Source organism: Salvelinus namaycush, chromosome 19, assembly GCF_016432855.1.
Source record: "Salvelinus namaycush isolate Seneca chromosome 19, SaNama_1.0, whole genome shotgun sequence".
Taxonomy (NCBI): Eukaryota; Metazoa; Chordata; class Actinopteri; order Salmoniformes; family Salmonidae; genus Salvelinus; species Salvelinus namaycush.
The window spans coordinates 24,886,281-24,904,851 of record NC_052325.1 but is presented as its reverse complement, the minus strand read 5'-3'; the positions used below and the strand labels follow the sequence as shown (position 1 = coordinate 24,904,851).

The 18,571-nt window shown below is 32.7% G+C and overlaps 1 protein-coding gene across 1 annotated transcript in view; it reads right to left on the bottom strand.

The window, feature by feature from the left end:
* LOC120064258 (solute carrier family 49 member 4 homolog) overlaps positions 1–18,571 on the bottom strand; it is a 90,154-nt gene that overhangs the window by 7,899 nt on the left and 63,684 nt on the right. The window contains exon 8 of the mRNA XM_039014695.1: positions 17,060–17,242. Coding sequence (XP_038870623.1) covers positions 17,060–17,242 — 183 coding nt within the window. The remainder of the gene's footprint in view (positions 1–17,059; positions 17,243–18,571) is intronic.

The following is an 18,571-nucleotide window of genomic DNA, read 5'->3' as shown; positions in this document are numbered from 1 at the left end:
ACTAAATGGATTTATTGTGATGGTGTACATTAAATTGATTTATTGTGATGGTGTGTATTAAATGGGTTTATTGTGATGGTGTACATTAAATGGATTTATTGTGATGGTGTACATTAAATGGATTTATTGTGATGGTGTACATTAAATGTATTTATTGTGATGGTGTATATAAAATGGGTTTATTGTGATGGTGTATATTACATGGATTTATTGAAATGGTGTACATTAAATGGATTTATTGTGATGGTGTACATTAAATGGATTTATTGTGATGGTGTATATTACATGGATTTATTGGGATGGTGTACACTAAATGGATTTATTGTGATGGTGTACATTAAATTGATTTATTGTGATGGTGTGTATTAAATGGATTTATTGTGATGGTGTACATTAAATGGATTTATTGTGATGGTGTACATTAAATGGATTTATTGTGATGGTGTACATTAAATGGATTTATTGTGATGGTGTGTATTAAATGGATTTATTGTGATGGTGTACACTAAATGGATTTATTGTGATGGTGTACATTAAATGGATTTATTGTGATGGTGGGTATTAAATGGATTTATTGTGATGGTGGGTATTAAATGGATGTATTGTGATGGTGTACATTAAATGGATTATTGTGATGGTGTACATTAAATGGATTTATTGTGATGGTGTACATTAAATGGATTTATTGTGATGGTGTACATTAAATGGGTTTATTGTGATGGTGTACATTAAATGGGTTTATTGTGATGGTGTACATTAAATGGGTTTATTGTGATGGTGTACATTAAATGGATTTATTGTGATGGTGTACATTAAATGTATTTATTGTGATGGTGTATATTAAATGGGTTTATTGTGATGGTGTATATTACATGGATTTATTGAGATGGTGTACATTAAATGGATTTATTGTGATGGTGTACATTAAATGGATTTATTGTGATGGTGTATATTACATGGATTTATTGGGATGGTGTACATTAAATGGATTTATTGTGATGGTGTACATTAAATGGATTTATTGTGATGGTGTACATTAAATGGATTTATTGTGATGGTGTGTATTAAATGGATTTATTGTGATGGTGTACACTAAATGGATTTATTGTGATGGTGTACATTAAATGGATTTATTGTGATGGTGTACATTAAATGGATTTATTGTGATGGTGTGTATTAAATGGATGTATTGTGATGGTGTACATTAAATGGATTATTGTGATGGTGTACATTAAATGGATTTATTGTGATGGTGTACATTAAATGGATTTATTGTGATGGTGTGTATTAAATGGATTTATTGTGATGGTGTACATTAAATGGATTTATTGTGATGGTGTACACTAAATGGATTTATTGTGATGGTGTACATTAAATGGATTTATTGTGATGGTGTACATTAAATGGATTTATTGTGATGGTGTACATTAAATGGATTTATTGTGATGGTGTGTATTAAATGGATGTATTGTGATGGTGTACATTAAATGGATTTATTGTGATGGTGTACACTAAATGGATGTATTGTGATGGTGTGTATTAAATGGATGTATTGTGATGGTGTACATTAAATGGATTTATTGTGATGGTGTATATTACATGGATTTATTGTGATGGTGTACACTAAATTGATTTATTGTGATGGTGTGTATTAAAAGGATTTATTGTGATGGTGTATATTAAATGGATTTATTGTGATGGTGTGTATTAAATTGATTTATTGTGATGGTGTACATTAAATGGGTTTATTGTGATGGTGTACATTAAATGGGTTTATTGTGATGGTGTGTATTAAATGGATTTATTGTGATGGTGTACATTAAATGGATTTATTGTGATGGTGTACACTAAATGGATGTATTGTGATGGTGTACATTAAATGGATTTATTGTGATGGTGTACACTAAATTGATTTATTGTGATGGTGTGTATTAAATGGATGTATTGTGATGGTGTGTATTAAATGGATTTATTGTGATGGTGTATATTACATGGATTTATTGTGATGGTGTGTATTAAATGGATTTATTGTGATGGTGTACATTAAATGGATTTATTGTGATGGTGTGTATTAAATGGATTTATTGTGATGGTGTACATTAAATGGATTTATTGCGATGGTGTACACTAAATTGATTTATTGTGATGGTGTGTATTAAATGGATTTATTGTGATGGTGTATATTAAGTGGATTTATTGTGATGGTGTATATTACATGGATTTATTGTGATGGTGTGTATTAAATGGATTTATTGTGATGGTGTATATTACATGGATTTATTGTGATGGTGTGTATTAAATGGATTTATTGTGATGGTGTACATTAAATGGATTTATTGTGATGGTGTGTATTAAATGTATTTATTGTGATGGTGTATATTAAATGGATTTGTGATGGTGTGTATTAAATGGATTTATTGTGATGGTGTGTATTAAAATGATTTATTGTGATGGTGTATATTAAATGGATTTATTGTGATGGTGTATATTACATGGATTTATTGTGATGGTGTGTATTAAATGGATTTATTGTGATGGTGTACATTAAATGGATTTATTGCGATGGTGTACACTAAATTGATTTATTGTGATGGTGTGTATTAAATGGATTTATTGTGATGGTGTATATTAAATGGATTTATTGTGATGGTGTGTATTAAATGGATTTATTGTGATGGTGTATATTAAATGGATTTATTGTGATGGTGTATATTAAATGGATTTATTGCGATGGTGTACACTAAATTGATTTATTGTGATGGTGTGTATTAAATGGATTTATTGTGATGGTGTATATTAAATTGATTTATTGTGATGGTGTGTATTAAATGGATTTATTGTGATGGTGTATATTAAGTGGATTTATTGTGATGGTGTATATTACATGGATTTATTGTGATGGTGTGTATTAAATGGATTTATTGTGATGGTGTGTATTAAATGGATTTATTGTGATGGTGTATATTACATGGATTTATTGTGATGGTGTGTATTAAATGGATTTATTGTGATGGTGTACACTAAATGGATTTATTGTGATGGTGTACATTAAATGGATTTATTGTGATGGTGGGTATTAAATGGATGTATTGTGATGGTGTACATTAAATGGATTATTGTGATGGTGTACATTAAATGGATTTATTGTGATGGTGTACATTAAATGGATTTATTGTGATGGTGTACATTAAATGGATTTATTGTGATGGTGTACATTAAATGGATTTATTGTGATGGTGTACATTAAATGGGTTTATTGTGATGGTGTACATTAAATGGGTTTATTGTGATGGTGTACATTAAATGGGTTTATTGTGATGGTGTACATTAAATGGATTTATTGTGATGGTGTACATTAAATGGATTTATTGTGATGGTGTACATTAAATGTATTTATTGTGATGGTGTATATAAAATGGGTTTATTGTGATGGTGTATATTACATGGATTTATTGAAATGATGTACATTAAATGGATTTATTGTGATGGTGTACATTACATGGATTTATTGTGATGGTGTATATTACATGGATTTATTGTGATGGTGTGTATTAAATGGATGTATTGTGATGGTGTACATTAAATGGATTTATTGTGATGGTGTACATTAAATGGATTTATTGTGATGGTGTACATTAAATGGATTTATTGTGATGGTGTGTATTAAATGGATTTATTGTGATGGTGTACACTAAATTGATTTATTGTGATGGTGTACATTAAATGGATTTATTGTGATGGTGTACATTAAATGGATTTATTGTGATGGTGTGTATTAAATGGATGTATTGTGATGGTGTACATTAAATGGATTATTGTGATGGTGTACATTAAATGGATTTATTGTGATGGTGTACATTAAATGGATTTATTGTGATGGTGTGTATTAAATGGATTTATTGTGATGGTGTACATTAAATGGATTTATTGTGATGGTGTACACTAAATGGATGTATTGTGATGGTGTACATTAAATGGATTTATTGTGATGGTGTACACTAAATTGATTTATTGTGATGGTGTGTATTAAATGGATGTATTGTGATGGTGAACATTAAATGGATTTATTGTGATGGTGTATATTACATGGATTTATTGTGATGGTGTACACTAAATGGATTTATTGTGATGGTGTGTATTAAAATGATTTATTGTGATGGTGTATATTAAATGGATTTATTGTGATGGTGTATATTACATGGATTTATTGTGATGGTGTGTATTAAATGGATTTATTGTGATGGTGTACATTAAATGGATTTATTGCGATGGTGTACACTAAATTGATTTATTGTGATGGTGTGTATTAAATGGATTTATTGTGATGGTGTATATTAAATTGATTTATTGTGATGGTGTGTATTAAATGGATTTATTGTGATGGTGTATATTAAGTGGATTTATTGTGATGGTGTATATTACATGGATTTATTGTGATGGTGTGCATTAAATGGATTTATTGTGATGGTGTATATTACATGGATTTATTGTGATGGTGTGTATTAAATGGATTTATTGTGATGGTGTACATTAAATGGATTTATTGTGATGGTGTGTATTAAATTTATTTATTGTGATGGTGTATATTAAATGGATTTGTGATGGTGTGTATTACATGGATTTATTGTGATGGTGTGTAGTAAATGGATTTATTGTGATGGTGTACATTAAATGGATTTATTGCGATGGTGTACACTAAATTGATTTATTGTGATGGTGTGTATTAAATGGATTTATTGTGATGGTGTATATTAAATTGATTTATTGTGATGGTGTGTATTAAATGGATTTATTGTGATGGTGTATATTAAATGGATTTATTGTGATGGTGTATATTACATGGATTTATTGTGATGGTGTGTATTAAATGGATTTATTGTGATGGTGTATATTACATGGATTTATTGTGATGGTGTGTATTACATTTATTTATTGTGATGGTGTATATTAAATGGATTTGTGATGGTGTGTATTAAATGGGTTTATTGTGATGGTGTGTATTACATGGATTTATTGTGATGTGTGGATTTATTGTGATGGTGTACATTATATGGATTTATTGTGATGGTGTATATTAAATGGATTTATTGTGATGTGTGGATTTATTGTGATGGTGTACATTAAATGGATTATTGTGATGGTGTATATTAAATGGATTTATTGTGATGGTGTACATTAAATGTATTTATTGTGATGGTGTATATAAAATGGGTTTATTGCGATGGTGTATATTACATGGATTTATTGAAATGGTGTACATTAAATGGATTTATTGTGATGGTGTACATTAAATGGATTTATTGTGATGGTGTACATTACATGGATTTATTGGGATGGTGTACACTAAATGGATTTATTGTGATGGTGTACATTAAATGGATTTATTGTGATGGTGTACATTAAATGGATTTATTGTGATGGTGTGTATTAAATGGATTTATTGTGATGGTGTACACTAAATGGATTTATTGTGATGGTGTACATTAAATGGATTTATTGTGATGGTGTGTATTAAATGGATGTATTGTGATGGTGTACATTAAATGGATTATTGTGATGGTGTACATTAAATGGATTTATTGTGATGGTGTACATTAAATGGATTTATTGTGATGGTGTGTATTAAATGGATTTATTGTGATGGTGTACATTAAATGGATTTATTGTGATGGTGTACACTAAATGGATTTATTGTGATGGTGTACATTAAATGGATTTATTGTGATGGTGTACATTAAATGGATTTATTGTGATGGTGTGTATTAAATGGATGTATTGTGATGGTGTACATTAAATGGATTTATTGTGATGGTGTACACTAAATGGATGTATTGTGATGGTGTGTATTAAATGGATGTATTGTGATGGTGTACATTAAATGGATTTATTGTGATGGTGTATATTACATGGATTTATTGTGATGGTGTACACTAAATGGATTTATTGTGATGGTGTGTATTAAAAGGATTTATTGTGATGGTGTATATTAAATGGATTTATTGTGATGGTGTACATTAAATTGATTTATTGTGATGGTGTACATTAAATGGGTTTATTGTGATGGTGTACATTAAATGGATTTATTGTGATGGTGTACATTAAATGGATTTATTGTGATGGTGTACATTAAATGTATTTATTGTGATGGTGTATATAAAATGGGTTTATTGTGATGGTGTATATAAAATGGGTTTATTGTGATGGTGTATATTACATGGATTTATTGAAATGGTGTACATTAAATGGATTTATTGTGATGGTGTACATTAAATGGATTTATTGTGATGGTGTATATTACATGGATTTATTGGGATGGTGTACACTAAATGGATTTATTGTGATGGTGTACATTAAATTGATTTATTGTGATGGTGTGTATTAAATGGATTTATTGTGATGGTGTACATTAAATGGATTTATTGTGATGGTGTACATTAAATGGATTTATTGTGATGGTGTACATTAAATGGATTTATTGTGATGGTGTGTATTAAATGGATTTATTGTGATGGTGTACACTAAATGGATTTATTGTGATGGTGTACATTAAATGGATTTATTGTGATGGTGTACATTAAATGGATTTATTGTGATGGTGTGTATTAAATGGATGTATTGTGATGGTGTACATTAAATGGATTTATTGTGATGGTGTACACTAAATGGATGTATTGTGATGGTGTGTATTAAATGGATGTATTGTGATGGTGTACATTAAATGGATTTATTGTGATGGTGTATATTACATGGATTTATTGTGATGGTGTACACTAAATGGATTTATTGTGATGGTGTGTATTAAAAGGATTTATTGTGATGGTGTATATTAAATGGATTTATTGTGATGGTGTACATTAAATTGATTTATTGTGATGGTGTACATTAAATGGGTTTATTGTGATGGTGTACATTAAATGGATTTATTGTGATGGTGTACATTAAATGGATTTATTGTGATGGTGTACATTAAATGGATTTATTGTGATGGTGTACATTAAATGGATTTATTGTGATGGTGTACATTAAATGTATTTATTGTGATGGTGTATATAAAATGGGTTTATTGTGATGGTGTATATTACATGGATTTATTGAAATGGTGTACATTAAATGGATTTATTGTGATGGTGTACATTAAATGGATTTATTGTGATGGTGTATATTACATGGATTTATTGGGATGGTGTACACTAAATGGATTTATTGTGATGGTGTACATTAAATTGATTTATTGTGATGGTGTGTATTAAATGGATTTATTGTGATGGTGTACATTAAATGGATTTATTGTGATGGTGTACATTAAATGGATTTATTGTGATGGTGTACATTAAATGGATTTATTGTGATGGTGTGTATTAAATGGATTTATTGTGATGGTGTACACTAAATGGATTTATTGTGATGGTGTACATTAAATGGATTTATTGTGATGGTGTGTATTAAATGGATTTATTGTGATGGTGTGTATTAAATGGATGTATTGTGATGGTGTACATTAAATGGATTATTGTGATGGTGTACATTAAATGGATTTATTGTGATGGTGTACATTAAATGGATTTATTGTGATGGTGTGTATTAAATGGATTTATTGTGATGGTGTACATTAAATGGATTTATTGTGATGGTGTACACTAAATGGATGTATTGTGATGGTGTACATTAAATGGATTTATTGTGATGGTGTACACTAAATGGATTTATTGTGATGGTGTGTATTAAATGGATTTATTGTGATGGTGTGTATTAAATGGATGTATTGTGATGGTGTACATTAAATGGATTTATTGTGATGGTGTATATTACATGGATTTATTGTGATGGTGTACACTAAATGGATTTATTGTGATGGTGTGTATTAAAATGATTTATTGTGATGGTGTATATTAAATGGATTTATTGTGATGGTGTATATTACATGGATTTATTGTGATGGTGTGTATTAAATGGATTTATTGTGATGGTGTACATTAAATGGATTTATTGCGATGGTGTACACTAAATTGATTTATTGTGATGGTGTGTATTAAATGGATTTATTGTGATGGTGTATATTAAATTGATTTATTGTGATGGTGTGTATTAAATGGATTTATTGTGATGGTGTATATTAAGTGGATTTATTGTGATGGTGTATATTACATGGATTTATTGTGATGGTGTGTATTAAATGGATTTATTGTGATGGTGTATATTACATGGATTTATTGTGATGGTGTGTATTAAATGGATTTATTGTGATGGTGTACATTAAATGGATTTATTGTGATGGTGTGTATTAAATTTATTTATTGTGATGGTGTATATTAAATGGATTTGTGATGGTGTGTATTAAATGGATTTATTGTGATGGTGTGTATTAAAATGATTTATTGTGATGGTGTATATTAAATGGATTTATTGTGATGGTGTATATTACATGGATTTATTGTGATGGTGTACATTAAATGGATTTATTGTGATGGTGTACATTAAATGGATTTATTGTGATGGTGTATATTACATGGATTTATTGTGATGGTGTGTATTAAATGGATTTATTGTGATGGTGTACATTAAATGGATTTATTGTGATGGTGTACATTAAATGGATTTATTGTGATGGTGTACATTAAATGGATTTATTGTGATGGTGTGTATTAAATGGATTTATTGTGATGGTGTACACTAAATGGATTTATTGTGATGGTGTACATTAAATGGATTTATTGTGATGGTGTACATTAAATGGATTTATTGTGATGGTGTGTATTAAATGGATGTATTGTGATGGTGTACATTAAATGGATTATTGTGATGGTGTACATTAAATGGATTTATTGTGATGGTGTACACTAAATGGATGTATTGTGATGGTGTACATTAAATGGATTTATTGTGATGGTGTACACTAAATGGATTTATTGTGATGGTGTGTATTAAATGGATTTATTGTGATGGTGTGTATTAAATGGATGTATTGTGATGGTGTACATTAAATGGATTTATTGTGATGGTGTATATTACATGGATTTATTGTGATGGTGTGTATTAAAATGATTTATTGTGATGGTGTATATTAAATGGATTTATTGTGATGGTGTATATTACATGGATTTATTGTGATGGTGTGTATTAAATGGATTTATTGTGATGGTGTACATTAAATGGATTTATTGCGATGGTGTACACTAAATTGATTTATTGTGATGGTGTGTATTAAATGGATTTATTATGATGGTGTATATTAAATTGATTTATTGTGATGGTGTGTATTAAATGGATTTATTGTGATGGTGTATATTAAGTGGATTTATTGTGATGGTGTGTATTAAATGGATGTATTGTGATGGTGTACATTAAATGGATTTATTGTGATGGTGTACACTAAATGGATGTATTGTGATGGTGTGTATTAAATGGATGTATTGTGATGGTGTACATTAAATGGATTTATTGTGATGGTGTATATTACATGGATTTATTGTGATGGTGTACACTAAATGGATTTATTGTGATGGTGTGTATTAAAAGGATTTATTGTGATGGTGTATATTAAATGGATTTATTGTGATGGTGTGTATTAAATGGATTTATTGTGATGGTGTACATTAAATGGATTTATTGTGATGGTGTGTATTAAAAGGATTTATTGTGATGGTGTATATTAAATGGATTTATTGTGATGGTGTACATTAAATTGATTTATTGTGATGGTGTACATTAAATGGGTTTATTGTGATGGTGTACATTAAATGGGTTTATTGTGATGGTGTACATTAAATGGATTTATTGTGATGGTGTACATTAAATGGATTTATTGTGATGGTGTACATTAAATGTATTTATTGTGATGGTGTATATAAAATGGGTTTATTGTGATGGTGTATATTACATGGATTTATTGAAATGGTGTACATTAAATGGATTTATTGTGATGGTGTACATTAAATGGATTTATTGTGATGGTGTATATTACATGGATTTATTGGGATGGTGTACACTAAATGGATTTATTGTGATGGTGTACATTAAATTGATTTATTGTGATGGTGTGTATTAAATGGATTTATTGTGATGGTGTACATTAAATGGATTTATTGTGATGGTGTACATTAAATGGATTTATTGTGATGGTGTACATTAAATGGATTTATTGTGATGGTGTGTATTAAATGGATTTATTGTGATGGTGTACACTAAATGGATTTATTGTGATGGTGTACATTAAATGGATTTATTGTGATGGTGTGTATTAAATGGATTTATTGTGATGGTGTGTATTAAATGGATGTATTGTGATGGTGTACATTAAATGGATTATTGTGATGGTGTATATTACATGGATTTATTGTGATGGTGTACACTAAATGGATTTATTGTGATGGTGTGTATTAAAAGGATTTATTGTGATGGTGTATATTAAATGGATTTATTGTGATGGTGTGTATTAAATGGATTTATTGTGATGGTGTACATTAAATGGATTTATTGTGATGGTGTGTATTAAATGGATTTATTGTGATGGTGTACATTAAATGGATTTATTGTGATGGTGTACACTAAATGGATGTATTGTGATGGTGTACATTAAATGGATTTATTGTGATGGTGTACACTAAATGGATTTATTGTGATGGTGTGTATTAAATGGATTTATTGTGATGGTGTGTATTAAATGGATGTATTGTGATGGTGTACATTAAATGGATTTATTGTGATGGTGTATATTACATGGATTTATTGTGATGGTGTACACTAAATGGATTTATTGTGATGGTGTGTATTAAAATGATTTATTGTGATGGTGTATATTAAATGGATTTATTGTGATGGTGTATATTACATGGATTTATTGTGATGGTGTGTATTAAATGGATTTATTGTGATGGTGTACATTAAATGGATTTATTGCGATGGTGTACACTAAATTGATTTATTGTGATGGTGTGTATTAAATGGATTTATTGTGATGGTGTATATTAAATTGATTTATTGTGATGGTGTGTATTAAATGGATTTATTGTGATGGTGTATATTAAGTGGATTTATTGTGATGGTGTATATTACATGGATTTATTGTGATGGTGTGTATTAAATGGATTTATTGTGATGGTGTATATTACATGGATTTATTGTGATGGTGTGTATTAAATGGATTTATTGTGATGGTGTACATTAAATGGATTTATTGTGATGGTGTGTATTAAATTTATTTATTGTGATGGTGTATATTAAATGGATTTGTGATGGTGTGTATTAAATGGATTTATTGTGATGGTGTGTATTAAAATGATTTATTGTGATGGTGTATATTAAATGGATTTATTGTGATGGTGTATATTACATGGATTTATTGTGATGGTGTACATTAAATGGATTTATTGTGATGGTGTACATTAAATGGATTTATTGTGATGGTGTATATTACATGGATTTATTGTGATGGTGTGTATTAAATGGATTTATTGTGATGGTGTACATTAAATGGATTTATTGTGATGGTGTACATTAAATGGATTTATTGTGATGGTGTACACTAAATGGATTTATTGTGATGGTGTGTATTAAATGGATTTATTGTGATGGTGTACATTAAATGGATTTATTGTGATGGTGTGTATTAAATGGATTTATTGTGATGGTGTACATTAAATGGATTTATTGTGATGGTGTACACTAAATGGATGTATTGTGATGGTGTACATTAAATGGATTTATTGTGATGGTGTACACTAAATTGATTTATTGTGATGGTGTGTATTAAATGGATGTATTGTGATGGTGTACATTAAATGGATTTATTGTGATGGTGTATATTACATGGATTTATTGTGATGGTGTGTATTAAAATGATTTATTGTGATGGTGTATATTAAATGGATTTATTGTGATGGTGTATATTACATGGATTTATTGTGATGGTGTGTATTAAATGGATTTATTGTGATGGTGTACATTAAATGGATTTATTGCGATGGTGTACACTAAATTGATTTATTGTGATGGTGTGTATTAAATGGATTTATTATGATGGTGTATATTAAATTGATTTATTGTGATGGTGTGTATTAAATGGATTTATTGTGATGGTGTATATTAAGTGGATTTATTGTGATGGTGTATATTACATGGATTTATTGTGATGGTGTGCATTAAATGGATTTATTGTGATGGTGTATATTACATGGATTTATTGTGATGGTGTGTATTAAATGGATTTATTGTGATGGTGTACATTAAATGGATTTATTGTGATGGTGTGTATTAAATTTATTTATTGTGATGGTGTATATTAAATGGATTTGTGATGGTGTGTATTAAATGGATTTATTGTGATGGTGTGTATTAAAATGATTTATTGTGATGGTGTATATTAAATGGATTTATTGTGATGGTGTATATTAAATGGATTTATTGTGATGTGTGGATTTATTGTGATGGTGTACATTATATGGATTTATTGTGATGGTGTATATTAAATGGATTTATTGTGATGTGTGGATTTATTGTGATGGTGTACATTAAATGGATTATTGTGATGGTGTATATTAAATGGATTTATTGTGATGGTGTCTATTAAATGGATTTATTGTGATGGTGTACATTAAATGGATTTATTGTGATGGTGTATATTAAATTGATTTATTGTGATGGTGTGTATTAAATGGATTTATTGTGATGGTGTGTATTAAATGGATTTATTGTGATGGTGTCTATTAAATGGATTTATTGTGATGGTGTCTATTAAATTGATTTATTGTGATGGTGTCTATTAAATTGATTTATTGTGATGGTGTACATTAAATTGATTTATTGTGATGGTGTACATTAAATGGATTTATTGTGATGGTGCATATTAAATTGATTTATTGTGATGGTGTGTATTAAATTGATTTATTGTGATGGTGTATATTAAATGGATTTATTGTGATGGTGTACATTAAATGGATTTATTGTGATGGTGTGTATTAAATGGATTTATTGTGATGGTGTATATTTATTGGATTTATTTAACTTTTTTAAATGTAGATGTTCCAAAGGCTCGCATCAGCGCTTGTATGCAGCTTGTATGTGTGGAGGCATGGAGATGCTAAACGTGTTAATGTTAATTAACAGTCAATTATCATGAGACAAGCATGTATTTGCATGACAATAGCTGACAAAATGTCATGGCCGCCACAGATTTACCCACGCGCACACACACGCAAACTCACACACGCACAGAGGCTGAGTCGCGAGCAGAAATCACGTATTGCTGCCGCAATTATTCCTAATTGTGGCCAATGATGCTGGTGCGTTTAAAATGGACATCACGTTTCAGACTGATTTATTCCTCCCATTCTCACTTTCCTCAGTTGTTTTTTTTTAAGAAGAAAGGGGAATGAAGCTGGCTGACATTTGTCCGATATAAATATGACTTAACTAATCGAAATGAAATCATTAAACGTTCAATGAAACAAAATGAGAATAATTACTTTCTATTACTGTCAGAATATTCAGACTAGGTGGGAAGACATTGAGACTGTTTTGTCATTTAATATGACTGTGTGTATTTCAAATAGGAGGTGTTTGATTATAGTATCAACTGTTCCCACCACAATCATTCAAAAACATCTCAGAAATAAAAGAGCAACTGCAAAACAAAATAATTGTTATGGATCAACATGGCTCTACACGGAGCTATGGTCTCCGACGCCTCCATAACATTCACAAAAGGTTACAGATTCCAGATACAGTTGACGTTGGAAGTTTACATACACAGGTTGGAGTCATTAAAACTGGTTTTTCAACCACTCCACAAATTTCTTGTTAACAAACTATAGTTTTGGCAAGTCGGTTAGGACATCTACTTTGTGCATGACACAAGTCATTGTTCCAACAATTGTTTACAGCCAGATTATTTCACTTATAATTCACTGTATCACAATTCCAGTGGGTCAGAAATGTACATACACTAAGTTGACTGTGCCTTTAAACAGCTTGGAAAATTCCAGAAAATTATGTCATGGCTTTAGAATCTTCTGATAGGCAAATTGACATAATTTGAGTCAATTGGAGGTGTACCTGTGGATGTATTTCAAGGCCTACCTTCAAACTCAGTGCCTCTTTGCTTGACATCATGGGAAAATCAAAAGAAATCAGCCAAGACCTCAGAAAAAAATGGTAGACCTCCACAAGTCTGGTTCATCCTTGGGAGCAATTTCCAAACACCTGAAGGTACCAGGTTCATCTGTACAAACAATAGTACGCAGGTATAAACACCATGGGATCCCGCAGCCGTCATACCGCTCAGGAAGGTGACGCATTCGGTCTCCTAGAGATTAATGTACTTTGGTGCGAAAAGTGCAAATCAATCCCAGAACAGCAAAGGACCTTGTGAAGATGCTGGAGGAAACTGGTACAAAAGTATCTATATCCACAGTAAAACGAGTCCTATATCGACATAACCTGAAAGGCCGCTCAGCAAGGAAGAAGCCACTGCTCCAAAACCGCCATAAAAAAGCCAGACTACGGTTTGCAACTGCACATGGGGACAAAGATCGTACTTTTTGGAGAAATGTCCTCTGGTCTGATGAAACAAAAATAGAACTGTTTGGCCATAATGACCATCGTTATGTTTGGAGGAAAAAGGGGGACGCTTGCAAGCCGAAGAACACCATCCCAACCGTGAAGCACGGGGTTGGCGGCAGCATCATGTTATGGGGCTGCTTTGCTGCAGGAGGGACTGGTGCACTTCACAAAATAGATGGCATCATGAGGGAGGGAAATGACGTGGATATATTGAAGCAACATCTCAAAACATCAATCAGGAAGTTAAAGCTTGGTCGCAAATGGGTCTTCCAAATGGACAATGACACCAAGCATACTTCCAAAGTTGTGGCAAAATGGCTTAAGGACAACAAAGTCAAGGTATTGGAGTGGCCATCACAAAGCCCTGACCTCAATCCTATAGAAAATGTGTGGGCAGAACTGAAAAAGCGAGGAGGCCTATACACCTGATTCAGTTACACCAGCTCTGTCAGGAGGAATGGGCCAAAATTCACCCAACTTATTGTGGGAAGCCTGTGGAAGGCTACCCGAAACGTTTGACCCAAGTTAAACAATTTAAAGGCAATGCTACCAAATACTAATTGAGTGTATGTAAACTTCTGACCTACTGGAAATGTGACGAAAGAAATAAAAGCTGAAATAAATCATTCTCTCTACAGTTATTCTGACATTTCACATTCTTAAAATAAAGTGGTGATCCTAACTGACCTAGGACAGGGAATTTTTACTAGGATTAAATGTCAGAAATTGTGAAAAGCTGAGTTTCAATGTATTTGGCTAAGAACATATTATTAATCTCATAGTTTTGTACTTCAGACACATTTGGCAAAGTTTACAAAAAAAAGTTTGAAGAAAACAGAAGTGGCAATTATTTCATTTCCCATGTTGAAAGTCTTGACAACAAACGCAACCGATATTGCCGCCTACCCCACACAACCCCTAACTCCTCCAAATAGACGAGGAGTCTTTGATACTACGCTCAACAATACGGCTCCCTGCTTTCTATTCCACCCACCACTCCATAGCTAAATCACATAAACAACAAGCAGATGAAATCTAAAGTACCAACAACTGTAGCAGTATTCATATAGCCAGTGTTGTCTCCATTCATGTTTTCAGACAGACTCAGTGGTTAAGTGACCTTGGGGATTAGGCACGCCTGCTTCCCAAATGGTGCCCTATTTCCTAATATAGTGCACTACTTTTGACCAGAGCCCTATGGGCCCTGATCAAAAGTATTGCACTGTGAAGAGGATAGTGTACAATTTGGAAAGCATGCATCTATACTGATGGGTAATTCATGATTAATCACTAGCTCGCTCCAGTCTGAGGAAACTTTACACATATCGCTAGTGATTAGAATCACAGTCTAAAGGTCCCTAAACTGATGTTTATTCATCAGCACCTGGCTTCTGCTTCTGCTGCCTGACCTGTCGAATCTCCTGAATCCCTTTCTGCTTGTTGCTGGGTGGAACAGGAACACTCACAGTCAAATAGGTGAACATGCACTGTCCGGGTGTCAGCTTTGTTAGTGGAGAAAGAGCCTCTGGTCCAAGGTGGCCACCCTAATTAAGGACTGACTATCCACCACCTGTACTCTGAGGGACCAGCCAGTTAGTAGATCAGGATAGAATGTAGTTGTCAGGCAACAGCTGTATCAGTCAGTTCATACAGCTTACCACCAGGGGGACTTGCCAGTGTGTGTGTTTGTGTGAGTATGTGTTTGTGTGCATGTGTGCGTGTGTGTGTGTGTGTGTGTGTGTGTGTGTGTGTGTGTGTGTGTGTGTGTGTGTGTGTGTGTGTGTGTGTGTGTGTGTGAATCTCATGAATAGTAATGCAGTTTGTATAAATATGTATACAGTATATTCTATCTATTTACTCCAGAGTGTTTGAGAGGGGAATGCTGTCAAGTTTCTCTAAGCATTATTCATCATTCCACCTGATTGGCTTTGTGATGCGTCTGACCTTACTGTGAAGGTTAATCAGCCAGAGGAGCTCTGCAAACAGAAAGGAGCTCAGCTAAAAGGGGAGGGAAACAGAGGTTTCTTCCCAAATGGCACCCTATTCTCTCCATAGTGCACTACTTTTGATAAGGGCCCATTTGAAATAGGGTGTCATTTGAGATGAACACACAGAGAGGAGGTATGATGGTTTGGCTCCACTACAGGCTCCTGACCTGCTTCTGTTCCAACCAGGGAGAGATATTCTGTCATTTCTGTTATATGCTGTGCTTACATATTTCATATGAAGTTCCGCAAGATTCAGACAATGAATGCCAGTCTGGGAGAGATAAAACAGTGTTTTTAATTGTAATCAAAATACATGTTATAACTTAAAAGGTCTCAAAAGCTAATTATTGTATCTATCTATTTCTTTAAATGATCCTCAGTGGAGATGATGGCACATCAGACCTCTTCATCTGGGTTGGAATCTGACCCGCTACTCTAGGGCTGTCTCCTCTCATTTAATTCTCTCTCTCTCTCTCTATCTTGTGTTGTACCTGTGATCGACCTGTCGGTCTTACCTGTGGTGTAGAAGGTGAGGAAGAAGAGGAGGCAGCCGGTGACCAGGTTACCGAGGAAGGTGACCACCCCGCAGGTGATGCCCTCGGGCACGGGGTACACGGTCTCGATCAAGAGCTCAAAGAAGATGGGTACACTACTGTTGATGAAGATGCCCAATACGATACAGGAGGTGTACAGGGTGGCTGATGGGAGGACAGAGTGGCGGAGGGTTAATTAATCAATGAATCAATCAGTAAATCGATCAAAAATCACATTGTATAAAGCAGAGGACAGGGAGTCAGGGTTAAATCCACGAATCAATTAAATGTGACTTATAAAGACCTTTTTACATCAGCAGTTCACAGAGTGCATTAGATATGGCACTCTAACTAGTGTGAAATGACACTAGTCTAGCGAGACCGTGAGAACAGTGTCTCCATGAGAACAAATACCGGCCTCCGGGTTCCTCCAGGTATCAAAGATCACTCATAATGTCATTCCAGCTTAGTCAATGGTGGTTTAACAGTGGGTATTGGATAGGGAAAAAAACACAGGCAAAAACCCTGCTCTGGAGCCTGTCTGGGTCTTTTCATGAGATTGACTACATTTAGTTATTCTCAGGGCACAGAGGGATGTTTCTGTTCCAACGCAAGAGGCAAATTGTGTTAGTTAGTGCTGGCCAATGTGTGTGTCAGTGGAGGCTCTTCAGAGGAGGAAGTGGAGGACCATTCTTCTCAGTGAATTTCATAAAAATAAAAGTGAAACATTAAAAAAAGTTATCCTTTTTTTAGATAAAACTATACTACATATATTCACGTCACCAAATAATTTATTAAAACACACTGTTTTGCAATGAAGGTCTACAATAGCCTCAACAGCACTCTCTAGGGTAGCACCATGGTGTAGCCAAAGACAGCTAGTTTCTGTCCTCCTCCTTTTGTATACTTCAATACAAAACCTAGGAGGTTCATGGTTCTCACCCCCTTCAATAGACTTACACAGTAATTATGACAACTTCCAGAGGACATCCTCCAACCTATCAGAGCTCTTGCAGCATGAATTGACATGTTGTCCAACCAGAGAATGAATATTGTACTGAAAGCATAAGCTACAGCTAGCTAGCACCGCAGTGCATAAAATATGGTGAGTAGCTGACTCAAAGAGAAAGACAATAGTTGAACAGTTTTGAACAAAAGTTAAGGCAAAGCAGCAGAAGGAGAGAGAGAAAGCTAGCTAAGTCTTCTTTATAGTTTACCTATGGGCCTCGGTACGCCTATGTAGATATTCCATAAAAAGAAAATCAGACGTTTCCAGCAACAATAGTCATTTACAACATTAACAATGTCTACACTGTGTTTCTGATCAATTTGATGTTATTTTAATGCACAAAAAATTTGCTTTTCTTTCAAAAACAAGGACATTTCTAAGTGACCCCAAACTTTTGAACGGTAGTGTGTGCGCGTGTGTCCATGCTTGTGTGCCTTGGCCACTGATCAAGGTCTCAGCTGCTCTGAGGCTGAGCCCTGGGGCCC